The sequence below is a fragment of the Pleurodeles waltl genome, chromosome 11 (genome assembly GCF_031143425.1).
Source record: "Pleurodeles waltl isolate 20211129_DDA chromosome 11, aPleWal1.hap1.20221129, whole genome shotgun sequence".
Classification (NCBI taxonomy): domain Eukaryota; kingdom Metazoa; phylum Chordata; class Amphibia; order Caudata; family Salamandridae; genus Pleurodeles; species Pleurodeles waltl.
The window spans coordinates 232204500-232231316 of record NC_090450.1 but is presented as its reverse complement, the minus strand read 5'-3'; the positions used below and the strand labels follow the sequence as shown (position 1 = coordinate 232231316).

The following is a 26817-nucleotide window of genomic DNA, read 5'->3' as shown; positions in this document are numbered from 1 at the left end:
TACTCATGGTAGTGGACATAAACTTAGTCTGATTTTTTTCTAACTACCCATTCCTTTCAGTGGACTCCCCCTTCTTTCAGTTTGGGCAGATCACTTTCTTGTGCCCTTCCATGTATCAATTTCTTCAGCCCAATCAGACCCCATGAAGCCCATGAACACTGTTAGACCCAGGGGGAATATCCCTGGATCCAGTTTATCATAGGTTCTCGCGGATTGAGGTGATCACGTCGGAAGGAATTGTGGACGCAATCAACTCTTTTAACATCTCTCTAGTACAAGGCTTTGGTGCATTAGATCCAACCCAAAACCTTTTCCAGTAAGCAAACCTCTCCATCCTCTAACTGGTTCACACCTAGTCTGCTGGAAAAAAAAGTTGAATGAAAACAACTGGAATGAAAGAGGCATAGAAGCAGTTCCAGAGGAATATTAAAAAGGCCAAAATTGCTTTCTTTTCCTCACAAATTCCACCAGTTGTGCACCAAGAACTGTTTGTTTTAAAAATCGTCAAAATCTTTCTGCAGCCTGATGCTTGCAAACAAAGTATGCCCTCATCTGAGTCTCTGGGAGTAGATTGTTCCTTATTTTTCCACTCTAAACTGGAAATAATCTACTCACAGTTTATCATACAGTCTGACCTCCTTCTTCCTGAGCCTGCTTATCCCAACTTCGCAGACAAAAGGGTGGCTCGGTTGGAATCATTCGAGCCTATTTCACTTGTGGGACTCCAGGCAAACAATCCATAATATCAAATCTGGCTCAACCCTTGACCCTGACCTCCTTTTTTTGCTCGCTAAGGCTGCCCCTGCTGTTAATCCACAAATCAGTGCCCTTTATAATTTCTCTTGAATGGGGAATGGTGCAACTAATTTGGAGAAAGGCACTGGTGATCCCTTTGTTTAAAAAAAAAAAAAAAAAAAAGCTGACCAGGACCTGCTGACCTGCAACATGTACAAAATGCTGCAGCATGGGTTATCCTGAATGTCCCCAAATGCCAGTCTATTAGCCCAGAGCTCAAACAACTTCACTGGCTACCAATCAAGTCTAGGATAATGTTTAAAAACTTTATGATCACTTAAAGAGTCTGTGACAAAAAGGGTTCCAGCTACATCTAACTAAGACATGTTCAGACTCTTCTGTCTGGGAGGGACTCTCCGGTCTTCTAATCTCAAACTCCTGTGCATCAGGTCTTTCATGGTTCTGGCACCTTGTTTCTGGAACTGTCTCCCACTCTCCCTCTAGTCTAGTCCCTCAAAAGGTTGTTTAAAGTTCAGCGAACAGCGTGGATTTCAACTGAATTGTAATCCTTCCTTCCTACCTATCTCTCGCAAGCAGCATTTGTGCTCTATAAGTGTCTGTTCATTCACTCATTCAGTCACTTCATCTCAAGGTTATCTTTCGAAAATGTATTTATTGTCTGCACATATATAATACATACATATTCTTTTTTTTATTATAATCTTTAAATACATTTTTATTCAGCGGGGAAAATTATTCTGTGTACCAATGGACTTTATTTTACCTAGCTTGAATGGAACGGATACTGGTTATATGAAATTAGGGTTTTTATTGGAGGCACTTTGATTGCAAGCACATTCAACGCTATCCCATACTCTCATTCATCATTAATTTAAACTGTGGCCCTCATGTGCCGAAAAGTTGAATATTGCGTATTGAAGCTGGTGATCTCCATGTTGAATTTATGATTAGGTGAGGTGAAAATTTGAGATTATTTCAAAGGGTAGACTCCATTCCGTTTCAAAATAAGGTGCCCAACATTTGAGGCTGGAGTTTTCTAGAGAGCAGGTGCCCGTTTTTGATTAAAGGTAAATAGTTTTGAGCTGGATAAAGCCCAAGACAAACGGCTGGCTCTAGCTCAGATCGAGGTCCCCTTGATCCCTCAAGCCCAAAACAAGCAGACCTTTGATATGCCTTTTACCTGCAACCCATGTTCTAACCTAATGCATCAAGAATTAAAGAATAAACATTATCTTTTAATGCAGAAAAGGAGAGGGAAAGAGAGACCCACCTAGTGGCTAAATGGCAAAACGTGAAGTAAGAAAACTTTGGATTTTTCCCGTTTCCATGCTTGGCCAAATTGTGGGATACTAGATAAATATTTAATTTCGCTGTTCTTTTGCATTCGAGAGTACTTTAAAATACGTGAGTTTCGGTGTGTGCTGTTGCTCCATGGACGAATCTAGGCAACACTTATTGTGAACATGACAACTGTCTTGCCTTTTAATTCACTAATGGCATTGTTGTTATGGCATAGGATTTAGGGGGAGTGAATATTTTTAAGAGTTCATGTTTAAAAACTTTCACTTTTAATAAAAGTCTTAATGCAGTGATATAATCTGAAGCACTAAGTTTAAACTTAGGTGCATGTTAAAGAAATATGCTTTTTGTAACTTCGGAGAGTCTATTGTATTTTTATATGGAATTTGTTGCACAGTTTGTGCCAAGCGTTTTCCAGCTTGACTCGTGCATGAGGTGTTGGAACCCAGCCAGACCATCGTCTCAGCTCTCCCTGTTGTTCTGTTTGCCCTGCCACCCTAATCGAATAAAGCATTTCTTAATCCCTTCTGTTACGTCCTCTGCTCACGAGCAGGAAATCCATTTGGTGGATTCATGGGAAGAAAACTTTGGAGGATCTACGCAAGCCCCACTTACCTGGACTGCCCCTGGTGTCTAGTTTTCAGAAATGTCTAGTTTTCAGAAATGTCTGGGTTTGGTAGGTTTCTCTAGATGGCCACCGAGCCCGGGACCAAAAATGCAGAATACCCCATTTCAAAACCAGGCAGGTTGTTTGTGATAGATAATTTTGATGTCTCCACAATATGTTTTGGGCCGTTTCCTATTGCAGGCACTAGTCCTACCCACACAAGTGAGGTACCATTTTTATCGCAAGACTTGAGGGAATGCTGAGCGGAAGGACGTTTGTGGCTCCCCTTAGATTCCAGAACTTTGCATCACCGAAATGTAAGGAAAATTTGTTTTTGACAAAATTTGAGGTCTGTAAAGGATTCTGGGTGTGACAGAACCTGTGGAGAACTCCATAAGTGACCTCATCCTGATTTCCCTTGGGTGTCTAGTTTTAAAAAATTTACAGGTTTGCTACGTTTCTGTAGGTGCCTTGTGAGCTGGAGCCCAAAATCTACAGCAAGGCACTTTGCAAAAAAAACACCAGTTTTCAGTGGAAAAATGTGATGTCCATGTTGCGTTTTCCTATCTCAGGCTCTAGGCCTACGCACTCCCATGAAAACATTGACAGAAATGGCTGTTTTTTTCCAACTCAATATCAATATTTTTTTATTTCAACTGTTGCTTTCTGTAGGAAAACCTTGACGGATCTACATAAATGACCCCTTTTTGAATTCAGAATTGTCTAGTTTCCAGAAATGTGTAGCTTTTGAAATCCACCATTGGTTTTGCACCCATTTCTGTCACTAACTGGAAGGAGGTCGAAAGCACAAAAAGAGGAAAAATGGGGTATGTCCCAGTAAAATGCCAATACCGAGTTGAAAAATGTGTTTTTCTGATTCTAGTCTGCCTGTTCCTTAACCCCTTAGCTGCTGGGCCTTTTCCCCCCCAGTGCTGAGCCCTTTTTTGGCTATTTGGGGTAGTACGCGCTTAGGGCTTCCTAACTTTTTGTCCACATAAGCTAACCATGCCAAATTTGCGTCCTTTTTTTCCAACATCCTAGGGATTCTAATGGTACCCAGAGTTGGTGGTTTCCCCTGGAGGAGACCAAGAAAATAGCCAAAATACAGTGAAAATTTTGTTTTTTCCAAAAAAATGGGAAAAAAGGGCTGCCGAAGAAGGCTTGTGGTTTTTTCCCTGAAAATGCCATCAACAAAGGGTTTCTGGTGCTGAAATCACTATCTTCCCACCTTTCAGGAACGGACAGACTTGAATCAGAAAACCAAATTTTTCAACACAAATTTGGCATTTTACTGGGACATACCCCATTTCTACTATATTTGGTGCTTTCAGCCTCCTTCCAGTTAGTGACAGGAATGGGTGTGAAACCAATGCTGGATCCCGAAATGCTAAACATTTCTGAAAACTAGACAAAATTCTGAATTCAGCAAGGGGTCATTTGTGTAGATCGTACAAGGTTTTCCTACAGAAAATAACAGCTGAAATAAAAAAATATTGAAATTGAGCTGAAAACAACAGCCATTTTTCTTTATGTTTTACTCTGTAACTTTTTCCTGCGATGTCAGATTTCTGAAAGCAATATACCGTTTTGTCTGCTGGACTCTTCTGGTTGCGGGGATATAAAGGGCTTGTAGGTTCATCAAGAACCCTAGGTACCCAGAGCCAATAAATGAGCTGCACCCTGCAGTTGGTTTTCATTCTATACTGGGTATACAGCAATTCATTTGCTGAAATATGAAGAGTGAAAAAGAGGTATCAAGAAAACCTTTGCATTTCCAAAATGGGATCAAGATAAGGTTTTGAGGAGCAGTGGTTATTTGCACATCGCTGAATTCCGAGGTGCCCAAACTAGCATGTGAATTGCAGGGCATTTCTCAAATAGATGTCTTTTTTACACACTCTATTTGGAAGGAAAAAATGTAGAGAAAGATAAGGGGCAATAACACTTGTTTTGCTATTCTATGTTCCCCCAAGTCTCCCGATAAAAATGATACCTCACTTGTGTGGGTAGGCCTAGTGCCCGCGACAGGAAATGCCCCAAAACACAACATGGACACATCCTATTTTTTTTTATAGAAAACACAGCTGTTTTTTCCAAAGTGCCGACCTGTAGATTTTGGCCTCTAGCTCAGCCGGCACATAGGGAAACCTAGCAAACCTGTGCATTTCTGAAAACTAGAGACCTAGGGGAATCCAAGGAGGGGTGACTTGCGGGGCTCGGACCAGGTTCTGTTAGCCAGAATCCTTTGCAAACCTCAAAAAGTGGCTAAAAAAACAAGTTTTCCTAACATTTCGGTGACAGAAAGTTCTGGAATCTGAGAGGAGCCTCAAATTTCCTTCCACCCAGCGTTCCCCCAAGTCTCCCGATAAAAATGATACCTCACTTGTGTGGGTAGGCCTAGCGCCCGCGACAGGAAACGCCCCAAAGCGCAACGTGGACACATCCAAATTTTTGGAAGAAAACAGAGGTGTTTTTTGAGAAGTGCCTACCTGTAGATTTTGGCCTCTAGCTCAGCCGGCACCTTGGGAAACCTACCAAACCTGTGCATTTCTGAAAACTAGAGACCTAGGGGAATCCAAGGAGGGGTGACTTGCGGGGCTCAGACCAGGTTCTGTTACCCAGAATCCTTTGCAAACCTCAAAAAGTGGCTAACTAAACAAGTTTTCCTCACATTTCGGTGACAGAAAGTTCTGGAATCTGAGAGGAGCCACAAATTTTCTTCCACCCAGCGTTCCCCCAAGTCTCCCGATAAAAATGATACCTCACTTGTGTGGGTAGGCCTTGCGCCCGTGACAGGAAATGCCCCAAAACACAACGTGGACACATCACATTTTTTCATAGAAAACAGTGCCTACCTGTGGATTTTGGCCTCTAGCTCAGCCGGCACCTGGGGAAACCTAGCAAACCAGCACATTTTTGAAAACTAGAAACCCAGGGGAATCGAAGATGAGGTGACTTGTGGGGCTCGGACCAGGTTCTATTACCCAGAATCCTTTGCAAACCTCAAAATGTGGCTAAAATAACACGTTTTCCTCACATTTCGGTGTCAAAGTTCTGGAATCTCAGAGGAGCCACAAATTTCCTTCCACCCAGCGTTCCCCCAAGTCTCCCGATAAATATGATACCTCACTTCTGTGGTTAGGCCTGGTGCCTGCGACAGGAATAGATCACACAACTGTCAATGTTGGTCCTTACGTGAGGCAGCTGTTGACCCTGGGGTGATCCATTCCTGACACAGGCACTAGGTGTAGGCACTCAAGTGGGGTAGTGTTTTTATCAGGACAGGTGAGGAGTCACTGGGTGGTAGGAATGTTGTGGATCCCAGCATATTCCTGTAGTTTGTGTGACAGAAATGCGAGAAAAATTGAGGTTTTTTTCAACATTTCAGCTTTGCAGGGTATTCTGGGTAAGAAAACTTTGGGGAATCCACACAAGTCACACCTCTGTGGACTCCCCCGAATGTCTAGTTTCCAGAAATGTTTGGGTTTAGTGTGTTTCTCTATATGGCCGCCGAATCCAGGACCAAAAACACAGGTGCCTGCCTTACAAAACCAGTTTGTTTTGCCATAGACAATTTTGATGTCTCCACAATATGATTTGGGTGGTGGAATTTGGGGCTGAACTAAATTGGGGAGCTCCCAAGAGAGCACTCTCTCTCTGCTTGCCGCCGCATTCACCTGCTCTCTGGGTTGGCCTAACCCACTATTACCCAGTTGCACGAACAGCTTGCGAAGGGACAGCAGGACTGTCCTCATCACCTCCCTCATAATGTACTGAGGAGTTTTCGAATGGGACTCCTCTGACTGAAAAATCACTCCCAGAGTCTGCGCCATTGTCCTATCCCTCAGATGCTGTCTCAGTATCTGATGTCTCAGTCTCTGATCCTTTGTCAGAGCGGTCCTCTATAACCCGAGTGCAGGCAGCAGTCATCCATCAAGATGCCATCTCTGCTATTGGCTAAACTGTTGCTCTAAAACACTAGCCTACGTAGACAGTCACAAAATCGATGGTGTGTGTGAGATACGTGCAACAGTAGAGGCCACCTTACCTGCGCTTCTTCCCTCAATCAGCACGTACTTTCAAGACACTCAAAAAACACCTTGTCACATACCATTCGTCACAGTCTTTAGCACCTCCTGCGCCCAGTCCAACAATCATTATTGGTGCTCCCACTCCCTCCTCCTCGGATTCCCTCATTACCACCCAGCAAAAGTGCCCTTCATCTCTCCATAGACTTTACTAAAGTACTCAGCTATTTACATAAAATACAGATGTGCTCTTTGCAGTAGGCATATAAACCTTCTGCGCTTCTTTATGGCACTAAAACTGCCACTAGACAAGTCGGACCCTTTTCCCCCCAGGGAAACCACACACATATTGACAAAAGTGATATATATATGACAGCCAACCACCTGAAACTCAACTCAAGCAAAACCGAAATAATCCTCTTTGGCCCACACAAAAACACCTGGGACCCCCCATGGTGGCCCACCACGCTAGGCCCTGCACCCACCCCCGCCAACCACACACGCAACCTCAGCATCATCCTAGACTCCTCCCTCTTGATGACCCAACAAATCAACGCTCTTACCTCCTCATGCTTCAACAAACTCCGTATACTGAAAAACATTCAAATGGATCCCCACAGAGACCAGAAAAACTGTCACTCACGCACTCATCAGCAGCAGGCTTGATTACGGAAACGCCCTCTACGCCAGCACCACTCTAAAACTCAAGCGCAAACTACACGCATCCAGAACTCAGCAGCACGACTCATCCTCGACCTCCGCCGACACAAACACATCTCTCCAGACCTCAAATCCCTCCACTGGCTCCCCATTGACAAAAGGATCACCTTCAAGATCCTCATCCTCGCACACAAATCACTCCACAACACAGGCCCTGCCTACCTCAACGAGAGTCACCTTCCACACCCCCACACGAAACGTCCGTTCAGCTGACCTCTCTCTCGCCTCTGACCCCCGCATCAAACACACCACCACCGGGGGCAGATCCTTCTCCTACCTTGCACCCAAAACCTGGAACGCCCTCACAACCCACCTTCGCAAGACCCAAAACCTACTTCTTTTCAGGAAGGGCCTCAAAACCTGGCTTTTCGAACAGTGAACCTCCCAGCCCCTCCCCCCCCCCCCCCCCCCCCCCCCCCCCCCCCCCCCCCCCAGCGCCTTGAGGCCCTCACAGGTGAGTAGCGCGCTTTATAAATCTCTTTGATATAGATCTACCTCTATATATATATATATATATATATATATATATATCTACATAGATATATTTAGATCTATATATACATATATTTTTTTTTAGTTGTTGTATGGTTTCCTTGGGAGCCAAAATGGCCCCCAGGGAAACCCTACAACATCTAAAAAAAAAATATTGCCCCCACAGGGGGTCACCCTGCCCACGGGCGACCCCCTGTCATTTCATTTTTGTCTTTTTTTTTTTTTTTTTTTTTTTTTTTTTGGGGGGGGGGAAAAAAAAATCCCCGGGGGGGGGGGGGGGGGGGGGGGCGTGCCCCCCCAAAGTGAAATCCCTGGTGTCTAGTGGTGTTTCCTGGCCCCCGATCGCAGCTGTGCTGCGATCGGGGGCCAGGAAACAGTTTCAGAAGGCCTCGTAAGAAAGGGGAGACTCTCCCCTTTCTTACGAGGCCTTCTGAAACTGTTTCTGGCCCTGCGATCGGGAGCCAGAAACTGTTTCAGAAGGCCTCGTAAGAAAGGGGAGAGTCTCCCCTTTCTTACGATGCCTTTTCAAAGTGTTTCCTGGCCCCCCCCGATCGCAGCTATGCTGCGATCGGGGGGGCCAGGAAACCTGAAAGTGTTTCCTGGCCCCCGATCGCAGCACAGCTGCGACCGGGGGCCAGGAAACACTTTCAGGAAGGCCTCGTAAGAAAGGGGAGAGTCTCCCCTTTCTTACGAGGCCTTCCGGAAAGTGTTTCCACTTTCAGGAAGGCCTCGTAAGAAAGGGGAGACTCTCCCCTTTCTTACGAGGCCTTCCCGAACGTGGAAAAGGCCGTTTTCCCCCATCAAAGCAGGAAGCGGCCGCAAGGCTGCTTCCTGCTTTAATGGGGAAAACACCTTTGAAACGTCAGCGCGCCTCGCGGCGCGCTGACGTCACAAAGGGGCGGGTGGGGGGCGGGGGGAGACACGGAAGCTTCCGTGTCTCCCGAGGGAAGTTAAAAAAAAAAAATAAATCCTCTGGTGCGACGCACCCGAGGATTTATTAATACCCTTCCTGGTGTCGGCCACTGGTCGTGACCCGCACCAGGGAGGGTGTGTGGCCGACGCCCGCACCAAAGGGGTTAAAGCTTTGAAGATGGTGATTGTTTGTTTTTGTTTTTAGCTGTAGTTTGGCTAATTTTTCTGTCCCCACCAGGGGAATCCACACACTCTGGGTACCTTTAGAATCCCCAGGATGTTGGGGAAAAAAGGACCCATGTTTGGCTTTAATGCTTACTTGGATAAGAAGTTATGGGGGCCTAAGCACAAACTATCCCAAATAGCCAAAAAAAGGCTTAGCACTGGGATTGGAGAGAAGGCTTAGCAGCGAAGGGGTTACGGAAGCTACTGTTTACTGGCAATATATTTGTCTTATTTGCAATTAATGTAACATTTGCATCTTTTTTTTATTTGTAAACTTTTTCTGTTTCAGGCAAAAATCACCCTTGATATTCTTGTCACAATGTTCAGTGAATATTGCGAGAACCCTTTCACGTGAGTATAATGTGGCATGCACCGTTAATACTTTTGGTGCCACGGTTTTGTTTTTAACAGCCTCATTCTTTTTCCCTTAGTGTTGAAGCAGCAGAAGTTATTTATCCAGATGGAAAAACATACATTTTACCAGTAAGTGTTATGTTGAAGTTAATATGACAAATGTATGTTTTGAACCGTGGGTAGCAGTAAACAAAAGAGGAGTATCTGCTATCTATAAATCAGTTATTCAGAGTAAATGTTTTTAATGAAAGAGATGTAAACTGTTAAGGTGTATAAAGTAATATTTCAAGGAATAATATAAACACAGTGGCAGTCACCACTATGTAATTATAGTAAGTACTGTGTTTCCATAGTAAGTGGATTTTTTGGTTTACTAGTATCTTTAGCGCTGTTTGACTCTACAAGAAACGTTCCAAAGAAAAGGGTTTATCCATCCACACTCCTTCCTGGAATGTTTTGGGGTCATCTGTCTGACATGGGCTGAGAAAAAGGAGGAGTCCCAAAATGTATTTTCATCAAGTAATTTCCAATAAGAAATTTAGACACAAATACAGCCAAACCAGCAGAACAGAATCACACCACATTTGGCAGAAAGCTAATTGCTTACCTAGAAAGCCCGCTTTTTGTGATTTGGTGTAGATCCGTTGAGTAGTCTTTAAAAAATTAAGGTTCAAAATTGATACATTTATTAGGCTGTGGTAATATTGCAGGAGAGGCAGATAAAAAATAAGATACGATTGGCTGCCTCACATCAACAAAGATTTTTAGTAGTCATTTAGGACATGTGGTCTGAGTCCCTGTGTCCTGAGCGAGGAATCAAAAACAACATAAACGAGGGCAGGTTAAGGATACCCTGGGCTCATAGGCCTTGTGTGCAGAGGCCTCACCGTGTACCAAAATGAAAGAAAATGTAAAGTCCTAACATGAGTGACACCGTGAGAAAGCTAGTAGGCTTGTCTTTTGTAGTGATCCCTTGACAAAGCCAATATTTGGGGCCTAGTGGGAATAATATTTGGCTCTAGTTTTAAAAAAAAAACAGATATTCACTAAAAAAAAAAAAAAGCTTAAAGTGACATTAGTTAGGTCTGCTTATAATATTGTTCTTTAAAAAAAACACTCAAATACAGGAAAAAATCAAAGGTAAAAGTGACATAATTGGGCGATTAAGTCAGTTAAAATTGAACATTTTGAACTCTGAAACGCTAAAATTCACCTGAAGTAACTACAACCAGGGCCACTGGAGTTAAGCAATTCTGCGGCTGTAGCTCTTTCCCATTATTATAGATTGTTCCATATTTGTCACACAATTTGCAGATTTTTAGAAAATTGTTTTAGCTCGCATGGACCAAAGTTACTAAAACTGTGGCAACATGTTTTTGCATGCAGAGGACGGCCCCTAGCGGAATTTAACTGGTCATATTTTAATTGTTAAACAGGCACTACGTAGTTTCAATTTTTGCCCAGACAGTATTACTATGTGTAAAAATAACAAAATAACAAATGAATGCAAAAAGTGCTGCATTAGGTCACATATTTTGCCTTTTCTTGACGCATAATGCAGTCAGCCCTGTTGCATAATTTGTTGAGTCCTCTGCTGCATAATACCAGTTTTCATCTGGTAAAGATTTTTTTATATGCAGTTCTCACAGCCCACTTTTCAGTTATCTTCTGACTATATCATCCAAATTCATTTCAGTACATGTCCCGATTTGTATTTACGTAATCTATTTACCCTCATCTAGGTTTATTTCAAAAATATTCATTGCTTAGCTACATGCACATTTTTTTTTACTGTGCAAACGCATGTGAAGCTGAAACAACCAAAGTAGTCGAAATCCATATTTCTTCAAGTCTTATGAATATGTCCAATTAATTGTCATTGCTAATCTGTAAACAATTTAGATCTTTGTCTTGCAAAGTGCATAAATACTAAAATATTCCACTATACAGTGTAAATTGGTGACCACAAGCTTCATTAGAGTCGAAATGTTTCCATCTAGTAACTTTCTTGCTTCCTTTTTGTCCCTGAAAATAATAAACAGTAAAACCGCCAAAAGAAGAAGTGGAAAAGGGATAAAAGAAAGAGATCAGGGTTATATATTAGTTCAAACATTCTATCCTAATTGAATATGAAGTTGTTAATCCAAATTAAGGTGATGTCTATTCCTTTTGCTGACTTGATATGTGTCTGATTGCTGCTCTGGTCCACTGCATGAATATGTGAGCTTTTTGGAAGAATTTATTCTGACTTTACAAGTTCCGTAATTCTTTCCACCTCTTATTGTAGGATCTTCCCTATCGGAAAGAACTTGTGAATGCTGATCTAATCAACAAGAAAATAGGAATCTGGTGAGTTCTTGCAAGTGTACATAATTTGATAGCTCAATGCTGAACACTTTAGGAAAGATATGGTCTGTATTTAACACATACTTTGTTTTTGAGCAAATGGAAAAGTGATCTGCTGAGAGTGTAAGCTGTACCCAAGTAAATATATTTTCACTGTACTGTTATCACAGTGACACCGAAGGGGCATCTTTTTTAAAATTATTTCATTTCGATTTTATATTTTTGTTATGCCACATTGAAGGACAAAAGTGAATTATTCAGTCACGTGTGTGCCATCAAATTATTTGGGGTTCACTTGGGCCTGATAACATTGACATGCCAACTTATTTCAGATATCCAAACTTTTACTTCAGATTACAAATGTAGGTATTTTTCATACTTAGTACTCTACATTTGTAGGCAAACCAAGAATGTCTAAACAATGGCCATCATACATTTTCGAACTTGTTGGCTCACCCTCTACTTGCTTAGATGGTTAATTCTTCTTTCATACACCAAAGTTTCCTTCCACTTTGCAAATGACAGGACTATATTGTTACCCTAGTTTTATGCAAGGTCTTAACTAGCAACCTTCAGGGTCAAATTGACAACAGCTTCCTGTATCTTGAACCTTCACATCTTCTTATATCCCGAGTGCTTTCGTCCTGTTGGAGATTGCCCTGAAGGTACCCACTACTTTGTGTAGTTGTTCAAATAACCTTTTTCCAAAAATGTTTTATTTATTGGCACTGAGTTATTGTATGATAAACTTTGCTTCATTTCGTCAAAATTCTTAAGCAGATACCAGTTTTGGAGTGTCTGAATATTTGCATTTGTGTTTTATTATAGTAAACCTTATGGAGGATCTTGAATATGGCACCTGTACAGAGTGCATATTGATAATCTTCATCATGTATTCTGTTATATATTTCTCATATTTTGCTTTCAACTTATCTATAGTGTGACTTTTGCTGTTTTACCGAGTTGTATATGTTGCAGAGACTACTCTTTTTCTTGAAATGCCGTGTAAGTAATAGGGGGGGGGTGTATAATAATTAACATTCTTGGTAGACGTAATTAGTGGTTTCTGTTGTGCAACCGTGTAATGCTAACCAAGATAGAACCTTTCAATGCAGATAGACCCTGGGCTTTTCCGGCGCACCATAAAAAATAATACTTTTTTTAAATGGTTAACATTTTTACCATAAAAATGAGTAACGTTTTATTTCAGTAATTCCATCCAACTATAAACAGTTGTGGGTTCATTTGATTCTTAAATGTTAGACTCCGATGTATACCCTCAAATATCCTTCGTGGATGTGTCCTTCTTTAAAGTCATAGAAAGGTCTGTCACATTGCAGTTTCCAAATATCCTGATGTAAACAATTCCCATGTAGCTCTGTATTTGAGTAGGGACGCAGCATATCAGTTCTCTCTGGTCTGCATCCTCACTGACTTGTCTATACACTGTAGGGTTCAAAGCACATCCCTTCGGACTCTTTGGCTTCTACAGTATGGAACTTTAAGACGCCACAAGCATGTTCTCATTTGCATATGCAACTACCCCAACATACCTGTGGAAGTCCCGCTTTACCTTGTTATTTTTGTGCCTGTGCAGAGGGTATTGCAGATTTGGCCGGTAGGACCAGATTGCTCCAGAAATGTTGAACTGGCACTTAAGCTCTTTGCAGTCCTGAAGCAGTCTCTGCAATTTTACCATAAGGGGTCCATGTTGGGCCATCCTGCATAGCATACAAGAGAAACTTCACCTGAATTTGATGAGATTATTGTTTTTGGGTAGTCCCAGCTTCCTCACAGGTATCCTATTTAGCATCCTTCAAGACAGAAAACTACTGTTAGTATGTGTTTTACTGCTGAAAGTTCGACTAATACCAAGAACTTGTTTCTCTTTGATTAAAACTAAGTTCTTAGTGGTGTGCTGAGCTTGGAATATTTCCAGACTCAAAAGGTGGAATCCTTTGCAATTTTTACAGAATCCTTGTAAAGATGGCCAGCTCCCTAGCACCCCATCCTCCCCCCTCCACCCAAGGCTGCCCATTTATTGAAGGCCGCAGAGTGGCCCTAACTGAACAGGCCTCCTGCTCCTCCCGCTGCCACCACTGCCCCTGAAATGCTCCTGTCCTGGGAGCCTTCCAGCAACCAGAAGACCGCCAACCAGGAGATCTCCTCTGGTAGGAGGCCCCTGTGCCTGCTACCAGCAGACTTTCCCCAGGCTCCCTGCTCCAGGCCCCTCGCTTTTCTCCCTGTGCCCTCCACTTTCCACCTCCTGCTCTGCCCTTTCCTCCGCTATGCCCAGCTCCCGCCTCCCCAGCGACCCTCCCTGAGGCCTGTTAATTGAAAGATGCAATACGGCCTCGCCGCTGGTACTGCAAAGGCAAGCCTCTCTGTGCCCAGCACCAGAACTCCTGGTCCTCCCACCATCTGCTGCTACTCTGCAGATTAACTCCTGGTCCTCAACACCGGACGCCAAGAGTCCCGATGCTGCACGTCCTCCCCACGCTCCACAGAAAGGACCTTTCGCCTGTCACCACTGCTGATTTTCCTGCCTCATAGAACCGCCCACCCACACAGGACCCAACACCACTACCGCTACACTGCATCCAGATCAACGCCCGCTCCCATAGCAATCGTGCCATGGAAATTTGGGACACTATCACCACCATCACCCCAGACATTGCCTTCACCGAAATATGGCTCAACCCCACCTCCAACACCGACATCGACACCACCACCCCTGACTGATACAAGATGATACACTGGGACTGCTTCAACAAGCACAGTGGAGGAATGGCCATAATATTCAAGGAAACCATCCAGTTCTCCGGCACAAACAACCCAATGCCTCTCATGGAGCTCCTTAACTTCCTACTACACATGGACGCCAAGACAACCATTAGAGGTACCCTCGCAAAGAGAACCCCAGGACCCCGGCCAGCATTCTGCGATGCCATCAGCAACATCATCACCCCCTCCCTCGCCATCGACTCTCTCCACTACATGCTTCTCGGCGACCTCAACTTCCACATTGAGGACCCCCAAGGACGCCAACTCCACATCCCTACTGGAGAAACTCAGTAACATCGGACTCACCCAACTAGTCTCCAGACCCACCCACAGAGCCGGACACACCCTGAACATCATCTTCTCCTCCAGCGACAGAATGAATTCACCCACACCACGGAACTCATTTGGACCAACCACACAATCATCCATTTTACCCTCTAAGACCCAGCATACCATCACCAAGCACCAAAGTGCCACCTCCTGCAGCTGGGGAAAAGTAACTGAGAGCCAATGGATGCAGGCTCTCCGCACCACACCACCCAACATGTCAGCCAACTTCGGCCGGTGAGCCCACAACTTCTCCGCCTGTATCAACAAATGCGCCAACAAAGTCACCCCTCTGAAACCGGCAGGAGCCAACAGAACATCAAGACAAGCCAGCTGATACAACCCGGGAACTCAGAACCACCAAGCGCAACTGTCTTCTATTAGAGAAGCGATGGCGAGAACCCTTCCGACAGAGCTACCCACAGAACAGCAAACAAAGATGTAAATGCAGCAAAGAAGGGGAAACAGGTTGATGGGAAAAGTAAGGAGGGAAGAAGAATGTGGGCTAGAGAGGGAAGCGCAATTTGTAAACACCAGCACAATTCTTCGGCCTCTGCGGGGAGGGGCCCCGGAGTGGTCTGAGCTAGTCTCGTGCTATCGCACAGTGCTCACGGTGCCCTTCCTCTAAGGCTCGACAGTGCTGCTTCCCTAATGCTGAAACCATCTCCTGTGCCGCTCTGGGCACTACAGTGGGGTATACAGTATATCCAATTATGAAGATGTGCTTCGGTTTGTGGGTTTGGCCAGTTCCTGGGGGGAGTCGTCCTCCTGGAGCGTGCTCAGAATGTACATGCTTAAAAGCAGTACATCTTGCTGTCAAAACGTACGTCCAGCTCCCTGGAACATAATATTCTAGCCTGTACTAGAGGGCCTGTTCTAAGACGTCAACCGCAGTCCCCTAACCCGCATTCGTTACCACACGGATATCAAGGCGTGGAAAGAAAAGGGTCCACGTGCACGATAGTTTAGGACTATGTTCCCTAATTCCTAAAAGCCGACGCTAAATAGAGACCGTTTGAGATATTGCCAGCATCTGTTAACAAAACATATAATTTAGAATCCCATTAACAGAGCTTCAAATAGAAAGAAAATGTGAGAATGCCACGACCCAGTGGAAGGTGCGAAAATTGTGGTGAATTTGGCTAGATATGCTTTTGCAGTACTTCCTGTGTTTGTTACTGTCCACTAGGTGGCGATGTTCCCACGCCATCTAAGCAGAAAGTGCTCACAATTAAGATTTAAGAGAATGACGATTTGTTCTCACTTACAATTGGTGTTGAACGTGAATTTATATTAGATTATTTTTCTATGCATATCGATTCACATTAAACACTTAATATTCAGCAGCGTCCTTTATTTATCATAAAAATGCAATTCAGGGTGAATTGAATAAACTCTAACTATACAGTCCATTCATTAGTTCTTGCCCAGTGCACTAAAACTATGATTAACTCATCGAACAATGTAAATTAGGAATTTGCAGATTAGGGGTGAAAGCGTTAGAGGATTTTACTCAGAAAATGGTATTCTGTCCTGTCCAGTTCTTTATAAGTGAGACTTTGCTAGGTGCAAGACATTGAGGCGATGACAAGGGCCTAGCACGGACTGTGGATTTAGTTTAGGAGCGCCTGTCTACCGTGCATGACTGCATCCTCGCAAAACAACCCAGATTCTGAGGTTCCTGGCAGAAGCACCTCAGTGTGTGATTGTGAATTGTGCAGATGGTGCGCAGTGCATATGGTTGGATGTACCTCATCGAAAATAGGCCATTGGTATTTCTCCCCTCGGGCAGCCTTCGCTGGTGTTAATTACTTGCCCGTAATACTTTGCTTTGCATTGGACACAGCAGATTAAATCTCTTTATAGCATTGCAGCGGTGAGTTCTCACCCTTTTTGAGGGCTAACGCTGAGTTTATGATGACAGATAATGGACATTTCCTAAAGATATTTTCTAACTTTCGTGATGAACTGTCGAAAGAGGCTTCTTCTAAATCCATGCTTTTGGTGGGTTCTGCGACGCATCAGTAAATGCTTACGTTTGCCATGCTCGTCTAAAATATGTGGCGCGCTTACATGTAGTATGGAGGAGGGTGTTGCAAGTTGGTTGTCAGAACAGTCAGTTATTGACTTTATCAAGTAAATATATATATGAAAACATTGTCGGAGCGTTCCAGGCAACTGACAGATACTCCATCCCTTGGATATTTTCCACACCCTTCCTTTTTTGTGGTGCGTGCCTTCTCACCCAGATTCCATTCAAAGGTTTCATGCATAGTGGTCGTGTGTCTGTATTATTATACTGTGGTAGCCCCCCACCCCGTTTCTGTCCTGAATCCTCACATTTACTTCTGGTGCAAGAAGACCTCAAATACTTACGAAGAATGGAAAACTGAGGTCTCTTTCCAGATGCCTTGCTCACAGGGGGCGTAAGAGACACATTTCCAGGGGGGGACAGGGACAGCCTTGGGGACATTTCCATTGATCCTATACAAATCGCCCATTGTTTACGAACTGTAGGCTCCTATAAATGTACACAATCGTATATTTTGGACATGAAACAGGGAAACAGGAAGTCATGTTGTCACAGTTCGAAAATATCTTTTATTGTTATTTACATTCACAAAAGTAATTGGACCAAATGTGGAAAAAATGTGTTGCTTAACCTTGCATCTTCATGCACCAAGCAAATAAAGGTAGGAGGGAAACCAGGAAGAACACACCTTTTTGTGTTCCGCAGCGATCATGCCCCTTCCCTCATGCAACCTGAAACCACACTGGAGATATCAAAAGCAATAAGGTACAACAATTGTTAACTGTGCTCTGAAACCGTAGCTCAAATAACACTTCTACTACTCTGTGTGATCTTGGGCAGCTCAGCTCCACACCAGTCAAAACTGGGAGCATTTATACTAAAGAAGCTCTTGTTTTCACAAGCTATATAATACATGGGAATCTGTAATTCCTGTATAAACATCAGTCACTAATTTCTTTATAATCGGCTACTTGTGAGGCACCAAGTCACCGATTTATAAGGAAAAGATGTCAGAACTCTACAATTAAGATGCTATTACAGTTGAGTTCTGATGTCCCAGTGCCTTCTGCCAGCAGCCAAGGTGAAAGGCAGGTCTGGCCACAAAGCATAATTAATGCAGCTGTTTAAAGCAGCAAATGGAATGTTGCTTTTCTTTCTTCTGCTCTCTTTTAGTTGCTTAGAATGACCGAAGCTATGCATTAATGTTTTAAGTGGTTTGTGGGAAAGTTGTTGGTGTGACCATGTATTATATGGCATAAAGTACCCCCATGACGTTCAGTTTAAGAATATTGCAAGTCACCTTGGAGATCCATACCTTATAAACAGGCATTGGCAAAGCCAATAGATCTCTCCTATGCAAGAGCTATTGGCTTTGCCAATGTGTTTTAGCCATTTGCACACTAGTGTGGCTACTGTTCAGCATGGCTAAAAGTTAATGGCGTAAAGGAGAATGGTGTGCCGTAGTATGTCATCGATTGGTGTAGTGTGTCACAGAGTGAGTAGAGTGGAGTAGTGTCATAGAGTGGAGTACAGTGGCAGAGTGTTGTAGAGTGGAGAGGCATAAAGAAGAGTGGAGTAGCGTTGAGTAAAGTAACGTAGAGTGGTGTAGAGAGAGTTCAGGGTCATTGAGCATAGTACATTGTCGTATAATGGAGTGGCATAAAGTGTTGTAGAGTGGAGTAGACTTGATTTTTTATGTGGCATAGAGTGGAGTGGCACGGATTGGATTAGTATGTCATATAATAGAGAGAAGTAAAGTGGCATGAAGTGGCTTAGAGAGAGTTGCTTATAGAGTCACAGAGTGGTGTAAAGTGTCGTACAGTGGCACAGAGTGGAGTAGAGTTTAATGGAGTAGAGTGTCAGAGTGGAGTATAAAGGAGTGTAATGTATAGTGAAGTAGAGTGGTCTAGAGTGAAGTGGCATAGAGTACGGTGGTACAGAGTAGTTGGCATACAGTGCAGTGGCTTAGAGTGCATTGGTTTTGAGTGAAGAGTGCATTGATGTAAAGTGCACTCGTTTAGAGTAGAATGCAGTAGGTTGGAGTAGTGAAGAGTAAAGGGGCATAGAGTGGAGTGTCACTGCATAGATTGTAGTGGCACAGAGTATAGTGTTGTAGAGTGATGTGGTGCATGGTAGAGTGCAGTGGTGCAAGGTACAGTAGCGTAGAGTACAGTGGGGTAGAGTGCAGTAGCATAGAGTGCACTGATGTAGAGTGCAGTAGAGTGGCATAGAGTTGAGCAGTGCAGAATGGAGTGCAGCAGTGCAGAATAGAGTGGCATAGAGTTCTGTGGTAAAGGGTGCAGTGTTGCAGGGTAGAGAGGTACAGAGCAGAATAGAGTGGCGCAGTGTGCAATGTTGCGGAGGAAAGGGTCGTAGAGTGCAGCGGTGTTAAGTGATGTAGAAAGCAGTGGCATAGAGTGCAGTAGTGCAAAGTATAATAAAGTGGCATAGAGTGCTGCAGAGTAGAGAACAGTGGTGAAGATTAGAGTGTTGCAGAGGAGAGTACAGTGATGTAGAGTGCAGTGGCATAGAGTGCTGCAGAATAGCGTTGCAGAGTAGATTCGAGAGGCACAGGGTAGATTGGAATGGTGCAGAGTCAATTGGAGTGGAGAAGCATAGAGTGGAGTTGTGTAGAGAGCAGTGGTGTACAGTAGATGAGTAGAGTGAAGTGCCCTAGAATGGAGTGGTGTAGAGTAGATTAGAGTGGCATAGAGTGCAGTGGAGCAGAGTAGAGTGGCGTAGAGTTCAGTGGTGGATAGTGCCGCATTGCAGAATAGAGAGTTGTAGAGTAAAGTGGTGTATAGTAGAGTGGTATAGAGTGCAGTGGTGCCGAGTAGACTGGCATGAGTGCAGTGGTGTTGAGTTCATTGTTTTTGAATAAAGTGGTTAAGAGTGCATTGGCATAGAATGCAGTAGTGTGCATTGGCCAGAGTAGGATAGCATAGATTGCAGTGGCATAGTGTAGAGTGGGACAGAGTAGAGTGGTACAGCATAGATTGCATTGGTGTAAAGTGCAGTGGCGTAGAATAGCACAGAGGGGAGAAGAGTGACGTAGAGTGCGTGGTGTAGAGTAGATTGTTTGAGTGGAGTGAAGTGGCATAAAGTGGAGTGGTGCAGGGTAGAGTGCAGTGGCACGGAGTGGTGTAGAGTAGAGTGAAGTGGAGTGGCATAGAGTGGAGTATGCATTGGGTGGTAGCGTTCTGCCATTACAGACAACACATCTTCAATTGAAATGGCCATTATGTTTGCACAGACACAGTTTTACTGCTAAAAGTACATAGCGCACAAATGTTAATGTGTGGAAATGTCATTATGAAGTTATTGATTCGTTCTGATCATATTATAATATATTGGTTCCACAACACACATTCTTAAATATCTGTACAATTAATTTACAGACATTTAAAAGCTGTTGTGTGGTGGAAACAAATAGAATTCTCCAGCCTTTCTCCAGCACACGCCAGTAGCCAGGATGATTGTCATATAAATCCTTTCACTTTGAAGCCAGAGAAAGAAAGATAAACACCAAGCTCCATGAAAAGACAGAGCCTGTCATTTGACCTTGGTCTTTGAGTGCACAGCAAATGTGACCAGATAAGAACAAGATGTAAAGGCCTGTTTATAGAAATTGAACACTGGTGGAAGGATACATTAAACAAGAGATGCTCTATGGCAGGGACAAACTCAAGCTAGACGGTCAAAAACAAATACAGCTAGCAAATAGAAACAAAGCAAATGTGAGTTACAAACCACAAAGCCAATGGTAAGCAATTGGCGGAATGCATACCCAGGGAAGCTTTCCAACTGTCCCCTAAATGTCTTTAAATGTGCGGTCTGGTAGGCATCAACATAATAAAGTCACCCTTTGGCCCTGTTCCTCTGTATGATTATGGAACTCCTTATAATGTATCGCAGGGGGTAGTTTATCCCTTATACTGTATTAAGAATTGTGTCCTGAACATTATAACATAATGCACGGTTGGGTGAACCTGCAGACTGGACCTCTATACCCCCATCTCCCAGACGTGCACTTTCTGCCACCCCTACATCACTTGGAGGGGCGCTGTGTAAGATGGAATATTCATGATGAATCAATTACGATACACGTTGGAAAACCGGCTGAGATACCTTGCACTCTTTAACGCAGAATAAAATATATGCTGAACTACCTCTCCCTTCCTTGAGACTCAAAAATATTCGAGGTCTGCTGTGTATCTTTTTATTCTAATCTGCTGAACAATGTTGAACCATCAACCTCCTCTAGCCTAACCCACATATCAGAGAAGGGATTCTATGCCCAGGAAATGCTGCAATTACTTGGATATGTGACAGACTAGAATACAATATGCCATCTAACCACTGCAACAGTCAAACTGCACTGTGCTAATTAGGGCCCTTTACACATGCTTTTAAGGGCATGGTCTGCACTCACTGTATTTTCCTGTAACATTTGTGAAATGTGTGCAGCTTTATGCTAATGCAATGATACATTGTATTGCTGATGGCTTGGTTGGCTATCAACAGGGCCACTGAAATTATGCTTTGGTGCACTGCAGTGTTTTTCACATAATCATAGATTTGCTGCATTTGCCACAAATTCCACCATCTGCTGAATAATCTGCTGATTTAAACAAAAAAAAATCTAATTCAAACTTTACTAAAAACATAGTGACATGAGTTGCTGCACAGTGGAAGGCCCCTTTGCAAAGGTTGACTGGCAACCTTTCTTTTGCTTGTTGCTACAGTTAGGGGTTAAACTGGTACTAGTGAGGTGTAGCCTAAGCCCAGAGAGTGTTAACAAGTGCAAAAAGAACAAAATAATGAAATATTATCACATGCTGCATAATTTAGACAGCACTTCCACATAATTTTCCCCTCTCCTACCTCATAATTCCAGTGGACCGCTTAGCAATTTATCCGCATATAACTGTTATTCTTTATTTTCCAGTTTTGTCTGTACTCATAAATTAATAAAAAATATAATACAAGTTAAACAAGAACGTTATAAACAGAAAAGATAATATACTTCAGTATACTTCAATGAGCTAACAATAATGATAACGCTAGGCAAAACTGCCCAAAATGAAATGTGACTTCTCCCTGTTGCCCACATTATAATATATCCCTTCATTAAGTCAATAAAAAACATTAAGCGTAAATGTTAGCTTAATTTTGTGGAGTAAAAAGGAAAAATCTGGCCTCCATCTCGCCTTCACTGTTTCACCAAATGGTGTGATCCTCTGCAAATAGAAATACTGCATTTCACAGAGTCTCCTTTCTAGCCTGCAGGCGTCAGGCTGACTCTGCTCCTTCTTTACTTCCTCATTGTCCTGCAGTGCTGGTCTTCAACCCAGCAGGGCAGGTGGGTTAGGGCCACCGATGGAAGCAGTCAGCACACACTGTTGCCTCCTCTCTAACCTTTGTTCTTGCAGTTGCATAATTCGGGCAGCTGTAAACAGCTCCAACAAAAGGGCAGAGGGCCGAGGTGGCCTCCTGAGACGTCGTCATTCCGTGAGCATCAGATTGGTCACTGATAACTGGAGGCAGGTCAGCAGTTCAACTGCAGGGCCATTATAAGTAGCACTTTTGTGCGCTAATGGCCCTGCAAATGATTGAAGTGAGAGGGGAAATTATTTTGACCCCTTGTCCCCCCCCACCACCCTCGTCCGCCATGTCCCCCCACCACCCTCGTCCGCCATGTCCCCCACACTGTAAAATCTGGGGGCAATATGTCCCCTGCATCCCCCACACTTCCTACACCCATGCTTGCTCAGTTATTGAGTACTTCCACCTTCCTAACTAGATGCCAGCGGGCTCTCTTGCCTTCCTTAACTGGCAGATAGCAAATTACCAGGCAAAGATATAATTGATCCCATGCGGATCCACCGACCTATTAGTCATTTTTTAGATCCCTGACTAGAACACTGGCTTTGCACCAGGCTGTTAGCAAAGTGTGGAGTAGGAGCCCTCCCTGTACCTGGAGAGTGGGACTACATATGCTCACATTCACCACTCCGGGTGGGTGCGCTATTGTGATGTGCCACCACACATTGCTTATTTACTACATTGCTTGAGTTTGGTGGTTATGTCACCATACAACCTCACTTTTCCTACACCCACCTCCTCCTCTGCAGAGATGATGAAAGATGAGGAGCAGTCGGGGATACTGGTCTCTGGCGCGTACACAGAGCATTTTGTCCCTTCTCCTAGGAAGGCCAATCCCGGGATAGGGACCAACTGGGAGGAATAATATCATCTGCTCCGGCTTGGGGTGGGATTGGACCGAAGACCAGTGCTGCCCTTCTGTTTGCTTGGAATCTCCTCTACATCTGAATTGGAAAATAGCAGAGTACTCTCATAGGCACTCACTTGCGGGGAAACAGACCGACAGTCCACAACTTGCGCTTTTACTCACAGCCAGACACTTCTTCTCTGTTGCTCATAGGTGCACCTTCCCTCTCTCTAAGTCAGGTGTGTTAGCCACGCAGGGAGTTGCAGGGCCATCAGACTCGGTCAATCACAGACGTCTGACATATTCTGCAGGCACTCACATTTTTGAGGACGAAACCAGTACACTGCTAGGTAAAGAAATCTGCATAGTGCTTTTTTCCTATTTCTTAGTGTATACTCGGGTAGTACAAGCACTCTGATTCCTTTGGTTTTAGTGCTTTACAAATGACAGACTATATACAGTGTCTGAATATAGTGTGGGCAATGTGGTAGAAAATGATCTTAAATAGAAAGATCCTTATGACACATGAAATAAAATCTTCTATGGTATTTTTTTTGCTAGTGAGAGTCCAGAGAGCATTGCCAAGCTTTTGACCAGGATGTATCTGAAGACGGAAGTAGCAAACGATGGACAGCATCTCGAGATTGAAATCCCACCCACGAGGCCAGACGTGATTCATGCATGTGACATTGTGGAAGATGCTGCAATCGCTTACGGTTATAACAACATTCAGATGACTATCCCGAAAACATACACCATAGCTAATCAAGTAAGATTGCGCTTTTAAGTAAGCCTCCATATTGTCATTAAAAAGGAAGGGATGCCAGAAAGGCTCTAGGGGAAACAAAACAGAGCATATATACGAGAGACAATATTTTGACCTGCTTCCAGGGGCTGTCGCCATAGAGAGGATATAAAACAGATGCCCCTGACTTGTAAGTATTTAAGCCCTGTTTTTCTTCTTAGAGGTTTCTTTTTAAGACTGGCACTCAAGTTATCCAAATGCATTATGTTTTCAAAACCTCAGACTTCTACTCTTAAAAAAAAGCGCTCCTTTTTCTTAAGTTGAGGCATGTCTTGAAAATGAATATCATTGCTTAGGCATTGCTTAGTATGTGATTTCTTCTCAGTGCAGTAGATTTGTCCTATGTTTAGAAATATGTGCTCACTTTTACCTTCACAGGTAACTGGAACTTATGTAAAGCTTAGTGGCTTTCTGAGCGGATCCAGGTTAAGAGCATATTTTGGTTTCTGTTGTTTCTGCAGGGCTGCATGCAAGAAGCTGAGTTCAGTGGCAGCCTATCCTAGTCCCCCGACCCCAGTCACAGAGTTACTGGTAGTAGTCAGTTTAGTGTGCTCTTTATGCATGTTTTTTAATCGTGTTTGTCAATTGTAAAATGGCTTAAGATGTTTCTTAAGGGAGTGTTTAAACCTGGATGCAGGTGTGAATGCTGAACAAGAAGAGGGAAATAATGCAGAAAGTTACAAGTTAACTTTTTGTCAAGATTTCCTTGTTGTTCACCATGACTTTACATAATCTGAAAACAAGATAGGCAAAATTTCGATACTTGAATTCACAAGTTGACCTAGATTTGATGCTCAGTGAATTATTGAGTAGTGTAAATTATGAAATATTTTTTTTGCCCACAGTTTGTCTCTCCATACGTAATTTTAGAATCATTTTACTTGAGTTTAGTTTTTTTTCCTATGAAACAGTGTTTGAAACCTTTATAATGATACTACTTTAAGATGCATTTTCGAATGTAGTTGTTTGTTTTAAAGGTCTTGAATATGCTTAGGATTTTTGAAGTGTGAATGGGATATATCTGTGTGGCTCTTCTAAAAAAAAAAAAAAAAAAAAAACTGAATTGCCTTCAAGTTTATATTGATTTTTTAAATGTTGAACTTTTTAATTAGCAACTTGAGGAGCTGGTTACAATTTGGAAATTACTATTTTGGTGGTGATAAAATATCCTAAATTTCGACAGGAATTTTAAACAGTTGGACTTGTTTATTACATCATGTGTGACATTAGCAAAAGTTTAATGTTTTATTTTCTTCCAAAAAGAAGTAATTGTAAAACAGTGTTCTAAAGTTACTATACAATTTATAAGTTCGAATAAGTATTCTAAGGAAGCAAAAGTCACTACAGAGTTTATGTTGAAGCTGTTCAACTTGAAAGGTTATTTAAAACATTAAGAACATTTGGAAGTGTTTATTATGAAAATTAGTTTAGGAGCTTCAAACAAGTTGGGATTGTTCTAATTTGTTTAACACATTTCATTTTACAGACTATCCTACGGAACAAAAACAAAATACAATTCTGGTGTTCAAAATTATTTCAGTCTTAATGAAACTGTCTTATTTATTCATCCATCAATACTAATAAAGTTAAAATGAATTTGTTATAGTTCTGCCTTTGAAAGTTTCCGGCAACTATGCCATGCAGCAATTCTCAACCTTCCATTGTATTTCCGAAAGTTGTCAAAAGTTCTTTACCTCAATGGCTGTTTGGCATTTGTATCTATCAGTGATTATTCCTTCCATATATTCTGGGTCACTGGAATTATTGTAAATGGAGGTTAAAATTATGCAACAGGGTTTACTAAAGTATATACATTTTATTATTGCTGCACGTTCTGTGGCAGTATTACAGATTTATTTGGTCATCCTAACATACATTAATGCTCTCTGGGCAAACATCTCACCTATTTAGTGCCTGTTGCATCTCTTAATCAAGACGTCAGTATTGGAAAGCTGACCAGTTAACTTTTCAGAAGATCTGTCTCTGTGCAACACCGCATGGTGTACTTGTTTTTTTAGTAACTTTGTATCTGTTTGAGCAAAAAAAATAGTTGTCACTGAAATCTACAAATTATACAACAGATGGATTATGTGGAACTGTGAATCTATGATTATGAAGAGGATGTAGCAGCGATAAGATTGCACAATTCTAGTGGCCCAGCATATCAATTAGAGTGACTTTTCAATTGGAACAAAAGAGTTCATGCCCTCTTTGAGGACTTTTCTTCTTTTTGTTTGTTCTATAGGCAACAACAGTGAAAAGACCTTTTCAAAATTCTTGGTAGACTCTACGTCTGTGGGAAAATAAAACTGCATTCGTAAAAAAAAAAAAAATGAATCTCTGTAGATCACTTCCATCATCTTCTTTGCAGATCTGCATAGCAGATACACTAGTAAATCCCTTGCACCCTTCCCCAGCTCACCCCAGTTTGATAAACTCTACTCTCTTAACGTGTCATAGAGTTGTTTCTTGTTTCCTGCCAGAATCAAGCATGGCTTGTTTCTTTGCCCACACCATCTTACAACTTATTCCGCAATTTGGCACAGGCCTGAGGATTAACACGTTCTACACATTAATATTACCAGTGCCTCACATACGGCAGTCCCAGTGTAGCTAAATTTAGCTGCAAGGCAAGTAACATGGTGTTATCAGGAATTGTAATATTTGATAAAAAATTGAAATATGTTGGTAAAATGAAAACAAAAATGATAAACTTCAGTGCTGCATCAACAGGAGGAGCGATCATAAAGCTGTTCGTAGAGCAGCATAGTTAATCTGTATCACACCCTCAACCTTAGATCCAACAATCTTAATTCCCTAATCTCATGGGTACTGTATCTAGATTGCCCTTGTCACAAGAAAGCTAAACTTCAGTGGACTTCATGGACTACAATGCGG

General features: G+C 42.7%; 1 protein-coding gene across 1 annotated transcript in view; it reads left to right on the top strand.

The window, feature by feature from the left end:
- The window catches only part of FARSB (phenylalanyl-tRNA synthetase subunit beta), a 326792-nt gene that overhangs the window by 146897 nt on the left and 153078 nt on the right, over positions 1-26817 (top strand). Inside the window, exons 9-12 of the mRNA XM_069213466.1 lie at positions 9329-9390; positions 9471-9522; positions 11681-11742; positions 23676-23883. Of these exons, the coding sequence (XP_069069567.1) occupies positions 9329-9390; positions 9471-9522; positions 11681-11742; positions 23676-23883 (384 nt within the window). The remainder of the gene's footprint in view (positions 1-9328; positions 9391-9470; positions 9523-11680; positions 11743-23675; positions 23884-26817) is intronic.